This window comes from Papio anubis, chromosome 12 (assembly GCF_008728515.1).
Source record: "Papio anubis isolate 15944 chromosome 12, Panubis1.0, whole genome shotgun sequence".
In the NCBI taxonomy this organism is placed as follows: Eukaryota; Metazoa; Chordata; class Mammalia; order Primates; family Cercopithecidae; genus Papio; species Papio anubis.
Genome location: NC_044987.1, coordinates 106,630,230 through 106,646,618, shown reverse-complemented (window position 1 = coordinate 106,646,618; position 16,389 = coordinate 106,630,230). Strand labels below are relative to the sequence as shown.

General features: G+C 35.0%; 1 protein-coding gene and 1 pseudogene across 1 annotated transcript; both read right to left on the bottom strand.

Moving 5' to 3' along the window:
* Positions 1-2,216: 2,216 nt before the first annotated feature.
* LOC101013391 lies at positions 2,217-3,394 on the bottom strand (annotated as a pseudogene).
* Positions 3,395-7,437: 4,043 nt separating this feature from the next.
* On the bottom strand, positions 7,438-12,519 carry LOC101012664 (olfactory receptor 4A5). Its single transcript, XM_031653560.1, is given in 6 exon segments — positions 7,438-9,288; positions 9,291-9,506; positions 9,509-10,244; positions 11,237-11,346; positions 12,050-12,140; positions 12,510-12,519. Coding segments are annotated over 3 exon segments (942 nt in total). The 5' UTR covers positions 10,194-10,244; positions 11,237-11,346; positions 12,050-12,140; positions 12,510-12,519; the 3' UTR covers positions 7,438-9,247.
* Positions 12,520-16,389: the final 3,870 nt, after the last annotated feature.

The following is a 16,389-nucleotide window of genomic DNA, read 5'->3' as shown; positions in this document are numbered from 1 at the left end:
AATCCTTTCCCCATTTCTTGTTTCTCTCAGGTTTGTCAAAGATCAGATGGCTGTAGATGTGTGGTATTATTTCTGAGGACTCTGTTCTGTTCCATTGGTCTATATCTCTGTTTTGGTACCAGTACCATGCTGTTTTGGTTACTGTAGCCTTGTAGTATAGTTTGAAGTCAGGTAGCCTGATGCCTCCAGCTTTGTTCTTTTGACTTAGGATTGTCTTGGAGATGCGGGCTCTTTTTTGGTTCCGTATGAACTTTAAAGCAGTTTTTTCCAATTCTGTGAAGAAACTCGTTGGTAGCTTGATGGGGATGGCATTGAATCTATAAATAACCTTGGGCAGTATGGCCATTTTCATGATATTGATTCTTCCTATCCATGAGCATGGTATGTTCTTCCATTTGTTTGTGTCCTCTTTTGTTTCACTGAGCAGTGGTTTGTAGTTCTCCTTGAAGAGGTCCTTTACATCCCTTGTAAGTTGGATTCCTAGGTATTTTATTCTCTTTGAAGCAATTGTGAATGGAAGTTCATTCATGATTTGGCTCTCTGTTTGTCTGTTACTGGTGTATACGAATGCTTGTGAATTTTGCACATTACTTTTGTATCCTGAGACTTTGCTGAAGTTGCTTATCAGCTTAAGGAGATTTTGGGCTGAGACAATGGGATTTTCTAAATATACAATCATGTCATCTGCAAAGAGGGACAATTTGACTTCTTCTTTTCCTAACTGAATACCCTTGATTTCTTTCTCTTGCCTGATTGATAACAATGGCAGCTCCTGAAATCAAAATCTCTCTATACATCCTCCAAAAAAATTCAGTGCATACAGCACAGCAAGTACATAATATCACACATAACTAGGACATTCAGCATAACTGACACTGAGAATACTATGAATCCCAAATTACCTCTAAATAGAGAAATAAACATCAAATCCCAGCAGAGAGATCTCTGCAGCTCCAAACAGAGAGAAAGGTAAGGGAACCCTGAAAAGACTGTAGAGAACAGGAGAGGGAACTAGGAAGCCTAAGGGAGACGGAGCACAGCCAGAATCACCCACAAAAGTGTAAGTCACACCCATTTCAAAATCACTAATGAAAGAGATTTGATGTCTGATGAAGCAGGATGTTGAGCAGAGGGAAAAAATGAAAATATGCAGGACCTACGATGGTATTCTCCTATTCTCCAAAAGGCATCACTTCTGGAAGAGATGAGGATAAGTAGCAAGGAAATGTACTCTTGGGTGACTTCATGGTAAAGAAAAATAAAGAAGTGAAAAGAGGAAATTAAAGTCCTGAGGAAACAAAGAAGTATGACAAAATCTACAGGTATTTTAATTCTTCCTTCCTCACTTAAATTTCACTATGCTGAAAAAAATATAAAAAAGTCACCTATGAACTAGAAATCTTTGAAGACACCCCAAAACCTTAACTCTTACTCTATCTATACAGAGGCCTGGTAAGAAGAAACCACAAAAAGAGAACCTTAACATTTCAATTCATTACCCCCTCTGAGAGAACCAAGAGCAAAGAACATTTACAAAAATGTGTAGGTTGGGTTTCCAAAAAAAAAAATCATTTCTGCTAGATTTGTATGCAGGATTTGTTGGTGAGTGCTGTAGGGAATAACACCTGTAACAAAACAGTGGACAGAGAGAGACATTAACATGAACGTAATTGCATCAAAGGCCAGTATTATAGGAAACTTTAAGGTAGGGGTGGCCTCAAAGATGTCCTAATCAAGGTAAACAGGTTGAACCTTAGTACCCTTAATTCAATTTGTAATTTGATGCAGGCAAAGATAAGTTAGCATGTAGCATGCCTGACATGTATGGATAAGTTTAATCTCAAAATAAGGAAATTATCAGACTCAGATTGAAAGATATTCTGCAAAGCAAGTGGGAGATGTTCCTCAAAATGTTAATGTAAGAAAAAGTTAAAGAAGTACTAAAAAGCTGTCCAGGTTAAAATAAAGTGAAATATCAACTAAATTTAATGTATGACCCCAGATTTGATGCTGAACTCCCCAAAAAATTTCTGTAGAAAACAGTGGGCCCAGAGTGGAGTCACACACCTGTAGTCCCAGCTACTCTGGAGGTTAAGGCAGGAAGATTGTGCATTCAAGCTCAGCCTCAGCAAAATAGTGAAACCCTGTTTCTGAAGGAAAAAAAAAAGTAAAAAGAAAACATTATTGTGGAGATCTTCCACCTCTCTGGTTAGCTGTATTCCTAGGTACTTTATTCTGTTTGTGGCAATTATGAATGAGATTGCATTCTTGATTTGGTTCTTGGCTTGATTGTTGCTGGCGTACAGGAATGCTAGTGATTTTTGTACATTGATTTTGTATCCTGAGACTTTGCTGAAGTTGTTTATCAGATCAAGGCGCTTTTGGGCCAAGACTATGGGGCTTTCTAAATACAGAATTACGTTGTCTGCAAACATAGTTTAAGTTCCTCTCTTCCTATTTTCTTTTACTTAATCTAACTATATTTAAGTTTTTACACCAGTTTTTTTTACAGCAATTCTCATCTCCAAATTTCTTAGTGTGTATATTAACAGATTCAACATGGGTGTGTGTTAACTGTATAAAACACAGTCATGAATTTATCAATAGGAAAGTTCAAAACAGGTCTAACATATATGAAAATACAGGGAACAAAAAAGAGAACAACCACGGCAATGTGGGAGATGCAGGTAGACAGGGCTTTACGCCTCCCTTCCTGACTGTAAGTTTTAAGGGAGTTTAGGATGACTCCACAGGAGATTAGTAGAAGGGTGAAGATGACCATACAGGTTGCTCCACCACTGAAAACCACAGTGAGGCCTAGAAAGTAGGTATCAGTGCACGTCAGCTCCAGTCATGTCTAAATGTCACAGACAAAGTGGTCAATGACACTGGGGCCACAGAATGGGAGACTATACACAACTGCAATTTGAAACACGGAATGTACAAAACCTCCAGTCACAGCCAACACCAAGAGAAGGATGCAAATCTGTCGATTCATGATGGTCAAATAGTGCAGTGGCTTACAGATGGCCACATAGCGATCACAGGCCATCACCACCTGAAGGAAGATCTCAGTACCACCAAACAAGTGGTCTATAAATAACTGGCCTATGCAAGCTGGGAAGGAAATAGTCTTTTTATCACAGAGTAAGTCTACAATCAATATGGGAGAAATGGTGGTGGAATACACAGCATCTATAAATGACAGGCAGGCAAGGAAGAAGTACACTGGGGAACCCAAGGAGGGGCTGGCAATAATAGTCACAATAAGCAGGTTTCCCACCATAGTCACAGTGTATATGAGTAAAAACATTACAAATAATGCATTTTGCACATCAGGATCCTGAGTTGGGCCAAGGAGGACAAATCCTGTAATATTGTTACTCAGTTCTATTTAGTATTCTTTAAAACTTGTGTCCCAGTTGACAACTCAGGAGAACAGGACATGTAATGAAGTAGTGAAGAGGAATATGATTACATTCATGATGTCACAGAGCACATCTTCATTGTTGTATCCTCAATAGTGATTTACACAGATGATAAATATTTTGTAAGTCTCTACTGAGTTCATCTCCTCAAAGATTTTATTTTGAGCCTACAGGCAGAGTTTCTGCTTCTAACTTTTAGTGAATATTCTGTATAGAAGATGAGTGAAAGGCCCAACAGCCATTCATATATTTTATAACTCCTGATTTAAAACATATTTCTTAGCACAGAAGTCAGCTATGATTTACAGGCAACAGACTATTGGTCTCAGGAAAGTTACTTTCTCCTGATGGTAATAAACTCTAAATAAATTAACGAAGACTCAGTGCTTTGAGTTTGTAGTTGTTGTGATGTCTTTACTGTTATGTTCTGTGTAGCATAGAAAATAACATCTTCTGAGATATCTCACTCAGTACTATGGCATTCCACAGTTACACGTTCGGTCCTTCATGCCTCGAAAGATGTTCAGTCTTTATAAATATCTAATTAAATGTCAAGAGACTGGACATTAACCTGTAAAAATAGTAAAGTCCTATTTATCACATTATTCGCTGTAGCAATTACTTGGTCTGACCCTCTGCCTTATAAGAAGCTGTACATCTCTGCATCTTATCCTTACCTATTCTACAATTTTTTTATCATATAAACATACAGTATCCTGACTTTCAGCAAATAATTTTGAACTCAAGAAAACTAACTGATGGCTATCACCAACTGCCACATTAGCTGTGAGTATTTTTTTCCAGATTCTTCAGGTGAACTAGATAATGAGACAGGAGAAAATAGACAGTGTAGAAAGAGTTACAGAACAGTGGTAAATGGTTTTATTTATAACACTATTTAGATACTGAGAGTACTCAAAAATAGACCCTTAGTGTCCAGATTCAAAAAAAAAAAAAAAGCATACTCAAAGAGAAATTCTAAGTTCACTGGAAGATGACATCAATTTGATTCATTTTCTGAATGCATTTACATGTCTGTCTCAGTTTGCTCACTGGAAAACAAAGTGATTAAATTAAGTGAACTGAGAATCCTTTCTAGTCAACCATCTACAAAACTATTAGTGCACCTGTCCCTTATTCTATTCTGCTTTTGTTCATTTTTCATATATTTATAATTAAATGGCAATTTCCAAGCTCATGACTGTTGCATGAATAATGGTGGTCAGTGGTAAATGTTTCATGAGTAGTGTGAGTAACTTATGACTACAGATTTCCCACTCAATATGTGCATATTTCAGATCCAAGAAATCCTTGGAGAGAAAGCGTAGCATGTGGTGAATAATATGGACAGAGGAGCCACACTGCCTCAGTTGTAACTCCAACTTTACCACTTACCATGTGACTTTGAGTCACTTACTGAACTTCTCTAAGTCTCACTTACATTTAAAAACTCTAGCATATCCATAAGACCACTTCTTTCCTAAGTAAAAGCATGTCTCTATATCTCCCCAATTTCATTCCAGGAAATTGAGACCTTTCGCTCATTTTTACAAGCAATGGTAGATATTACAAAAAACATTACACTTAGAAGACCAGATACCAACTGAAGACATACTCTACCTTGGGCAGAAAGTTAACTTTTTTGATATCTCCTGGGTTGTTCTATCAGAAAAATAATTCTTCCATTTTTGTGTGTAGACACAATCTATGAATTTTGCATCAACAATATTTTAGAAAGAGACAGTAAGGTCATTAAAGACTAGTTAATTAGAATATTTGGAACAAATTCAAATGAAGCAACCTCTCTGTATACTTTTTTCTTAAAAAATTGCTAGAGATAAAAGAACTGATTATTGCTAGGAAGAATAACTAAATGACAAGTAATGTGAAATGCCTGCATTATGAAAAAAATAATTTTAAAGTAAATTGAATAATTTATGGGTTTCATGTTATGAAATATTTAGGTAAGGCAAGTAATATTTCAGCCAGAATAAAAGACAACCAGCCCCAGGTTCTCTTCTCTAAAAGTGTTCCCAGTAAGGAGGGCCTTACCCTTCCTATTAGAAAGTCCATGTCCAAGAAGCCCTGAGGCTCAGAGGCAGAGAGCCTAAGAAGGGAAGTTGACTTTCGGATTCTTGCAAAAATAGGTAATCATAGTGCTGCAGTTTTAGGTTAGAGTACTGGCTTTTGATCAAGACCTGCATCTATGTCAGATATAACAGTAATGATCTATAGCCCACTGACATGGTTTGGCTGTGTCCCCACCCAAATATCAACTTGAATTGTATCTTCCTCATTTTTCTCTTGCCACTGCCATATAAGAAGTGCCTTTCACCTCCCACCATGATTCTGAGGCCTCCCTAGCCCTGTGGAACTGTAAGTCTAATTAAACCTCTTTTTCTTCCCAGTCTTGGGTATGTCATTACCAGCAGTGTGAAAACAGATTAATACATTCATTAACTCAATTTTTAAATTTTATTCCCATATCAATTCAATAACTGTTTCTACAATAAAGAAATTTGTATTTGCCAACAAGGGAGCAGTATTCAAGGACTTCCATTGTTATTTCCATGACTTGGCTTACCACTGGGTCCACTGAATCCCTACATCTCATTATACATTTAGTTAAATATTGGATCTCTATGTCATAAAAGTCTTAGATAAAGAGTCCCATAAATACCTATCTGAACCAGCTAAAATATTTATTACATAAATACTTTATGTAGACACTTATCACATAAGAGGGTACACTAAAAGTTAGTCATTTTCAACTTATCTAATACATGGATTAAATTATTCCACCCCAAATGTAATCTGTGTTACTGCTAAAATTCAAAGAGCATGTCTATAAGTGCTATGCTGTGTTACTGGCAAGTGCTAAAACCGCACAAACATGTTTAATTCTGAAGAACTATCAGATATGGTCAAAGATACCATGGTTTAAATTATGATTCCAAGATGAAGAACTAATGTAAAAATAGGACCTACATCTCAATATCAGTGTGGAAGTAAATCCTTCCTCAGTCAAGTTTTATATGAGATGGTAACCCCAACCAGCACCTTGATTACAGTTTTGTGAGAGACCTTGAAGCATGGGAACCTTCTAAACTAGCCTTAGTTTCCTGACCTACAAAAATTGACAATGAGTACATATTGTTTGAATCACTAAGTTTTGAAATAATTTGCCATGAATAAATAAATAACTTATAAATATATCTAGAATATGCTTCAAATATTGGGAAGCATGCTAATAAATATTTAGTGAATCTATGAATCAAAGAAAAAAGTATAATGGAAATAAGTAAATATTTAGAAATTAGCAATAAGAAAAACATATCCAAATGTGTAAGGTGTAATCAGAACAGTACTTAAAGAAACATATATAGCTATGAATTCTTACATTTTAAATAAATGTTCAAAAGCAGCCATCTGAACCTTCACCTTAAGAAGCTAGAATAAGAAGAGTATATAAAAGCCAAGGTAAGTAAACGAAAGGACATAAATATCAAAACCAATAAAATAGAAAACATAAAATAGAGTAAATGAAAATAGCCAAAAGTTGGAATTTTATAATGAAATTGATAAATTGCCAGCATGAGTGATCAAAAGAAAGAGAAAATGAAATTACCAACATCAGAAATCATAAAACAAATAATGACCCATAGATCCTTTAGACTTAAAAGGTTAGAAAAGGATTGTTATGAAATACATCATTTCAATTAATTTGACAGATTAGATGAATTAGGTAAAATGTAGGGAAAGGGCAACCTTCTAAAAATGACATGCACAAAAAAACTGAAACACCTCATATGTCTTTCCAAGTAATGTGCTTTCGTTACGTGTACCTAACGTGATAGCGCTTCAGAAAACCCTAAAGAATAACTTTGTAGGAATAAGAAGTAAATTTAGCAAGTTTATAGGACTCAAGTGTCAAATAAAAAATTCCATTTCCTTTACATATACTTGCAACAATGACAATTGGAATTTTTTTTAAATTAAAAATCTGTGATGAAATCTGAAAACATAAATACTGAGGAATAGATAAGGAAGATCCTTACATGAATATAAACTACAAAACTCTTCAAAACTAAACATTCGAAATACCTAACAGATATACTGTATTCAGGAATTAGAAAACCCAACATTGCTAAGATGTTGTCAGTACAGGATGATTTATGGATCCAACTTAAAATGAATACAACTCCAATATGCTCTTTTTGAGATGTAGACAATTGTTCTGCACGCTGCTCTGCAAAGTGACTTTGCCACTTCCCCATCAAAGATTATCTTTTATATCTGTAAAATCTCAAATCTGGGTGGTCATGTGATCCCTGTGACAAATAGAATATGATGCAAGTGACATTGTGTCAGTTCTGGACATAGCCCTTAACTGGCTGGACCCAACTACTTTCTACCAATGGGATATCTGACCACCATGTAAAACGCTGGACTATTCTCTGGAGTGATCTTGTGTTCCTTCATTTAAAGAGAAAGGAAGAGGGATCCAGTGCATCTCTTACTGTGATCCCTTCCAATAGGCTACAAATATGAATTGAGTTATTCTGCGTTTACATAAATCTCAGTTATCAGTTGAATAAGACAGTGACTTCAGCCCTTGCCACACAAAACAGAAGAAATACCCAGCCAACTACTATCTGAATTCCTGATTCACAAAATTTTGAGATAAAATAAAATGATGGTTGTATGAAATCACAAAATGTGGAGTCCTGCACCATACACGAAGAAAGAACCAGAATAAAAAGTGGCAAGTCAAGGTGTAGTGCTTCCATAACAACAATTGAAAGTGTATGGCACTGGCTTTAGTATACGAAAATAGGGGCCTCCAGGATATTATAAGTAAAGGCTGAAAATACAGATGTAACTGTTCTGCCGGCTATAAAAAAAGTCAGTCACTATCCAGTGCTGAAAAAATTTAGTAATTCTGTCACCTATAATAAGGCAGAAAATAAAAAATGTACTTAATAGGTGGATTTGGCTAAAATTTCCAAATAGAATATTAAAAGTTACAGCTGTTTCTTATGGCACTACTGTACCTTATAAGTCATAGATTTTTAAAATATATATATATGTATTACTTAAAAGATTAACTGTTACATTTTCAGACAGAATTTACAAGAAACATAAAAGAGCCAGAACTTGATGGTTTCAGAGATAAAAATCGTTTCCCTTTCCAGTCTCTGCAAAGAGCTAAGCACTCTAAAAGTAAGAAAGGTCATCAAAATAAAAGTCATTTCAAAGTTGTGGATGTTAAGACATGTTGAAAAGACTTCAGAAAAATTTAATGGTGTGTCTCAAAAGTACTTTAAACTGTACGAACATAATTCTAAGATTCTTAAGAGTATTTTCTGATGGCAAATAGAGTTTCAGCTCAAACCTGAGAAGGGCCAGTTTCAAAGATATTTGTGAATATGGTGCTTGTATATTCCCCAGGCCTTTAAATAAATTACTCAGAGGGAATCACCGTAGCTTTCCCTTTTGAACAGGAGCATCTATTTTAATTACCTGTGCCTCCCTTTATCCATTCTGACTCAATCGATATATCCCGACTCAATAGATGTATAATAGAGAAAAACCATAATTTAAAATGTGCACAATAGGACCTGAACCCTAGCAGCTCCATCCACTCTCAGTCTGGATATAGAGGCTGAGATCTTGAACTTCAAACAGATGCCATGATGGGATGACTTCTTAATTGAGCTGGGAGCATCTCAGTCCTGCCTTCCCACTTTGGGATCCTTGAATTATCCTTAGAAGTCTGAACATTTCACTGGGAAGACCTTGTCTACATACCTCCTTATCTACAAGAGAATGGACACTCTTATTCTAAATATTGTTAACTTTTACACAAGAGTTTTTCTATAGCATTTCTCATCTCTGAATTTTTCAACGTGTATATAAAAGGGTTCAAAATGGGTGCAATAACTGTAAAAAATATAGTCATGAATTTATCAATAGAAAAGTTTGAAACAGGTCTCACATATATGAAAATACAGGGAACAAAAAACAGGACAACCACGGTAATGTGGGAGCTGCAGGTAGACAGGGCTTTACCCCTCCCTCCTGACTGTAGGTTTTAAGGGAGTTTAGGATGACCCCATAGGAGATTAGTAGAAGGGTGAAGATGACCATACACATTGCTCCACCATTGAAAACAACAGCGAGGCCTATAAAGTAGGTGTCAGTGCACGCCAGTTCCAATAACGGGTAAACGTCACAGTAAAAGTGGTCAATGACATTGGGGCCACAGAAGGGGAGAGTGTACACAACAACAGTTTGAAACACAGAATGCACAAAACCTCCAGTCACAACCAACACCAAGACAAGGATGCAAACCTGTCGATTCATGATGGTCAAATAGTGCAGTGGCTTACAGATGGCCACATAGCGATCATAGGCCATCACCACCAGAAGGAAGATCTCAGCACCACCACACAAGTGGCCTATAAATAGCTGGCCCATGCAAGCTGAGAAGGAAATAGTCTTTTTATCACAGAGTAAGTCTACAATCAATACGGGAGAAATGGTGGTGGAATACACAGCATCTATAAATGACAGGCAGGCAAGGAAGAAGTACATTGGGGAGCCCAAGGAAGGGCTGGCAATAATAGTCACCACAATGAGCAGGTTCCCCACCATGGTCACAATATATGTGAGTAAAAACATGACAAATAATGCATTTTGCACATCAGGATCCTGAGAGAAGCCCAGGAGGACAAATTCTGTAATACTGTTATTCTGTCTCATTTACTCTTTTTCAGAAGGTGTATCAGAGGTTAGAGCTCAGGAGAACAGGACCTGTAATGGAATAATGAACAGGAATATGATCACATCCACTGTGTCACAGAGCACATCTTCACTGTTGTATCCTGAATAGTGATTAAAACACAATAAACATTGAGTAAGTCTCTACTGAGTTTCTCATTCAAAGAGCCCATCTTCCCTTGATGACTATTTCTCCTCAAAGATTTTATTTTCAGCCACAGGTAAAGGCTTCCACCTCTATGTTTTAGTGAATATTCCATACAGAAGGAGTGTTAAAGCTCCAATAGCCATTCATATATTACATAACTTCTTATTTAAAGCATTTTTCTTGGCATAGAAGTCAGCTATGATGAATAGGCAATGGGTTCTTGGTCTCAAAAACCTTACTCTTTGGTAGCGGTAATAAACTCTATATAAAATAAATTGATTGGTAGTGGTAATAAACTCTATATAAATAAATTGACATAGCTTTATCCCTTGGTGTTTGTATTTCTGGTATCTTTATAGTATGATCTGGGTCGCACCAAGAATAACATTTTCTGAAATATCTCACTCAGTACTCTGGCCTTCTACTATTAGACTCCATTCCTTCATGCCTCGAAGGATGTTCAGTATTCATTAGTCTTTCATTACATGCCAAAAGACAGGACTCTGAACTGTATAAATAATGATTATATTTTTATTACATTGTTCCCTTTAGCAATTACTTAGTCTGACTCTCTGTCCACCTTATAAGGAGCTGTGATTCTCTCCATTTTATCCTTGCTTATATTCCAATTTTTACCATATTTATATACAATATTCAAATTTTCAGAAGTTAATTTGAACTCAAGTGAACTAACTCATGGCTATCACCAACTACCAAATATGCCAGGAGTTTTTTTCTTCTGAATTCTTGAGATTAACTAGGTAGAGAGAGAGGAGAAAATAGACACTGTAGAAAAAGGTACAGAACAGCGGGATGCAGTTTTATTCATAACACTACTTAGATACCAAGAGTAGGCAAAAAGAAGAATCTTAGTTACCAGATTCCAAAATGAAGCATGTTCTAGTAGAAATTCCATGTTCAGTGTAAAAAGGCATGGATTTGGGTCATTTTCTGAACGTATTTACAAGTCTTATCTCAGTTTGCTCACTGGAAAACAATAGGATTACATTTGAGAAATTCAGACTCCTTTCTAGTCAACTATCTACAGAACTATGAGTGTACCTCTCCTTTATGGTATTCTGCTAACATTTTTTTTCATTTTTTATAAATTTATAATTAAATAAAAATTTCCAAGCTCATGACCCTTACTGAACAATGGTAGTCAGTGGGAAATGGGATTTCATGATTACAGTAAATAGTGACTGTAAGTCTATCACCGAGTATGTACCTATAAGATCTGAGACATTCTTAGAGAGAAAATGCAGCATATGGTGAATAATGTGGACACTGGAGCCACACTGCTTCAGCTACAACTGCAACTTCACTATTTTTTTTTTCCAAATAGAGATTTTGGGTCATTTACTAAAGCTCTCTGTTCCTTACTTTCATCATTTTATAAGGGGGACCCCAATAGTCCTTACCTCTTACAGTTGTTGTTTTATTAAAACTAAGTTCCTAAAATACTGGCAGGCACCTGGGAAGGGCTCAAAAATGATAGCTTCACTGTGAACATAAAATCAAAACAGATCATGCAGATCTTTGTCAACTTGAAAAGATTTATAGAGATAGTCCAGGAAAAAAAAAAAAAAAAGGATAAGATACCTATAATTCAGGAAAGCCTTTTGGGTGCACAGAATAAAATTGTATGCCTTAGAAGATAATGATTTAATAACATGCATAGTAATTTTACCTGTGATGAAATATATCTTGACGAGAAGCGCAGAATTATAGTGAAAAAGTTGAACCCACCATTGGGGAGAGTTCAGGAAATGAAAAGGTGGCTAAAATCAGAAATCAGAGAAATTTTAGTTACTAAATGAGTATTCACAAGCTATAAGAAGATTAATGAGATAATTAAGTGAGGCTAGTATTCTTTAAAATCTGCTTCAGAAAGATTCCTTTTAGTGAGGAAATACTGGAAGTGCACCTCCTGTGGCTTGCTGGGGTGACTCAGGAGGCTTTTGGGGGTAGCCATAACAAACACAGACAGGATGCTAGTTAAAAAAAAAAAAAAAAGAAAACAAAATTTAAAAGAAAAAAAAAAAACATTGTTCTTCAAAGTCTCTAGATCTGACAGTTAAAGACAAACTTATATTACAGAGAACAATGAGACAAGTACAGATACAAACCCAGACTTTCTGAGTACTCACTGCTGAGCAAAACGGCAAGATTACTAACCCTCAAATGTAGACAGGATTATTCTATTTACATAGATCTGGCAGTGGCAGAGGACGTGTACAGAGAGAGTTTGAGCTGCCTCTAGAATCCAACTGTGATGAAAAAGCCACGTCTCATTCACATTACCAATTCCAGCTGATTCCAGAGTTCCGTCACTCTTGAAGCTATAGACTGATAGAGAGACATCTGCTGAAGAACGCAAGGGAATAAAGTAGTCTATAGAGAATTCTGTTATTTATTCACACATTATTTGCTGGAAGGTTTAGTGCCTTTTCCTCGTTTCATCATCAAAACTATTTCAACAGATAGTTGAAATTCAACAGGATAATTCTTTTGGCAATTTAAATGTTTACTTGTAAAAAATAGGTATATAAACCGTCTTCTATAATTTAAGTATTTAAAATATAATACCTTGAAACTGAAAGATAGCATTACTAGGCTTTCAATGTAAACTGCTAAGTTAACATTTTTCTAGAAAAAAACGATTTAACCATTTCCTAAAGACACAACATTTTCAAATGATAAAATGTCATAAAAACATAAAAATCTCCATATTATTATATTTCACAGTCACAGTTTTATAAATCTATTTAAATAACAGTAGACCATATACTTTCCTGAGCCTATATACCTACTAGTATGTTTGCTGAGATTATTTTTAGATACATAAACAAAAACCTATAATATGCTCCAGAATTTAAGAGTCATTGGTTCCTTAACAATCTAATACATCTGACATGATCTGCAATTTTAAACTCTCTAATCAAATATACCTGAAAGTAATTGTACACCTTTACTAATGTATCATATAAAATATAATATCCCATAAACAAATATTATGATTATAAAACAATTGGTTTATATACATGTATATGAAACCTGTTTTTCTTCTTATATGGCAAATAGAAAAGGAAAACAAATTAGGCTATATATTAAAACCAAATATATATTGCATATTCTGAGAATTTTTTATGTTTGCTAACTTAACTTTTCCAATTAGAATTTCTTCAGCAAAATCGTGTGGTATTTAAGACGTTAGCTACTTTCAACATATCACATGAATTTTCAATAAATATCTTTTGTCAGTGGTTTCAAATACTCACATCGTGGTCCAGAAAACCAATGCTTCTTTCACTAAACGTTAATGTAGATGCCTCAGACATGTATGTGTGATCATAAAACACATTGATACAAACAGCTGATCCATGGACACAGAAATACTTCCTAGAGGCTACAGTTTCCACAGTCCCACACAGGCTTCTCATTATTACTCATTAGAGAAGTATGGCACTATCCAAAGCAGATGACCAAAATATAAAGAAGCTTAAACATATTGTAGAAAGGTTATTAAATATTCTTACCCGCTGGAAAATTTCTTCATAGGAAAACACAACACTATCTTTGTATGACTATATAAAAATTGACATAATGAGAGGAAATTAACCTGGACAAGACCCTTATTTGTGAGACAAGTAAACAAAAATGTACCGATAACTCCTGGCCTCAAGTGAACCACCTGCCTTGGCCTCCCAATATGCTGGGATTACAGGCATGAGGCACCACACTTGGCCTTATTATTATTTTCTTGAATGCAATATGTTCTTAAAATTTTTGTCTTTATGTTGCTGTTATTCTGCTGTCGCTTTTCTGTTTACCCTTTTAAAACAAACTATTCTTTTTAAAATTCATTTTTCATGAAATTTTTAACATCTAATAAATTCATAACTTTATTCTTTCAGTAATTTTAGAGAATTTTCAGTTATATCTCTTCAAATATTTTGCCTACCTGAATTTTTTCTTTTTCTGGAGTTTTAATTAACTTAAAAGTGTCTCCGAGTTTTGTGTTGTGTTTTTATATCTCTTTTATACTATTTTCTTCATTTGCTTTTTTTTCTCTCTGCTTTGTTCTGCGTATTTTCTTCTAATATTTCTTGCAATTTGCAAATTCTCTAATTTTTCATCTAATTTGGCATTAAATCCAATCATTGAGTTTTTAATCTATTATATACTTTAGTTTTTAAATTTTTTGGTTAATTTTGTTATCTATCTTGTGTTTTAGTATTTGTACATACTAAGCTTAATTTTCCCAATTAGAATTTACCCAACAAAATCGTATGGTATTTAAGACATTAGCTACCTTTCAACTTATCAAATAAATTTTTAATGAATATCTCGTCAACAGTTTCAAATACTCATATTTTGGTCCAGAAAAGCAATGCTTCTTTCATTGATGGTTACTGTAGATACCTCATGCATCTATGTGTGATCATAAAACACATGAATATAGATGGCTGATCAATGGATTTTGAATTAGCTCCTAGTGGCTACCGTTTCCATAGTTCCACACAGGCTTCTCATTATCTCAGTCTTCAAAGAAGTATGGCACTGCCCAAAGCAGATGACCGAAATATAAAGATGTTTAAACATAATGTTAATTTTTATTCTACAAAGGTAGTTGAATGTTCTCACCTGCTGAAAATTTTCTTCATAAAAAACAAAGATCCTAAGTTTGCATGACTATATAAAAATTGACATACTAGAAATTAACCAAGATGAGCCCATTATTTATTGGCACAAGTATCAACACTAAAATTTGTTACTTGAAAGTTTTCTCAATTATGGTGAAGAAACCAGAAGTACTTTACTATGATTGAGGATTTAGAATGACGTTCAGGGGTCCAGCTACTAAGCTTTGTACCCATCAGGAAAAACGGTGAGATTTAACTTCATGGAAAAACCAATGACAGTACTTTCCCACAGGCAGAAGCCAAACTCTTCACTCTTTCAGTCATTCAACTAACATATGCCTAAGACCACTTCTCTCCTAAGTGAAAGCATGTCTCTATATCTCCCCAATATCATCCCAGGATATTTAGACCTTTCCCACATTTTCACAAGCAATGGTGGATATGATAAGAAAACATTATACCTAGAGGACTAGATACTAACCAAAGACATACTCTATCTTGGGCAAATAATAATAACTTTCCAAATATCTTCTGGGCTATTCTATCAGGAAAATAATTCATCCATTTATGTTTGTAGGCAGAGTCTATGACTTTTACATCAACAATATTTTAAATAAACAAGACAGTAACGTCATTATAGATTTGTTAATTAGAATATTTGAAACAAATTCAAATGAACTAATCTCTCTGAAAACTCGTATTCTTAGAAAATCCCTAGAGGAAAAACACTTGGCTCTTGCTAAGCAAAAGTAGCTAAGTGCCAAATAATGTCAAAAGCCTGTAATATGAGAAGAAAAACTCAAAAGTAAATTAAATAATAAAATATGATTTCACATTATGAAATATTTAGGTGAGGCAAGTAATATTTCAGCCAGAATGAAAGGAGAACCAGTCCCAGGTTTTCTTCTCTAAAAATATTCCTGGTAAGGAGGGCCTTACCCTTCCTGTTACAAAGTCCATACCAAAGAAGCCCTGAGGCTGAGAGGCAGAGAGCCTAAGAATGGAAGTTGACATTCTGATTCTTGGAAAGACAGGCAATCATAGTGCTGCAGTTTTAGAGTACAGGCTTTTGATCAAGGCCTGAAACTGTGTCAGACAAAATCATAATGATCTGCACTCCATTCATTCAATTTTTAAATTTTATTCCAATATCAATTTAATAACTGATTCTACAATAAAGAAATTTTTATTTGCCAACAAGGGAGCAGTGCTTAAGGGCTTCCATTTTATTTCCATGACTTGGCTTACCATTGGCTCCATGGAACACCTTCATCTCATCATAAGTTAATTAAATATTGGATTTTTCTGCTATAAGATCCTTAGATAAAGAGTCCCATAAACACCTATCTGAACCAGCTCAAGTCTTTATCACATAATGAGCTCC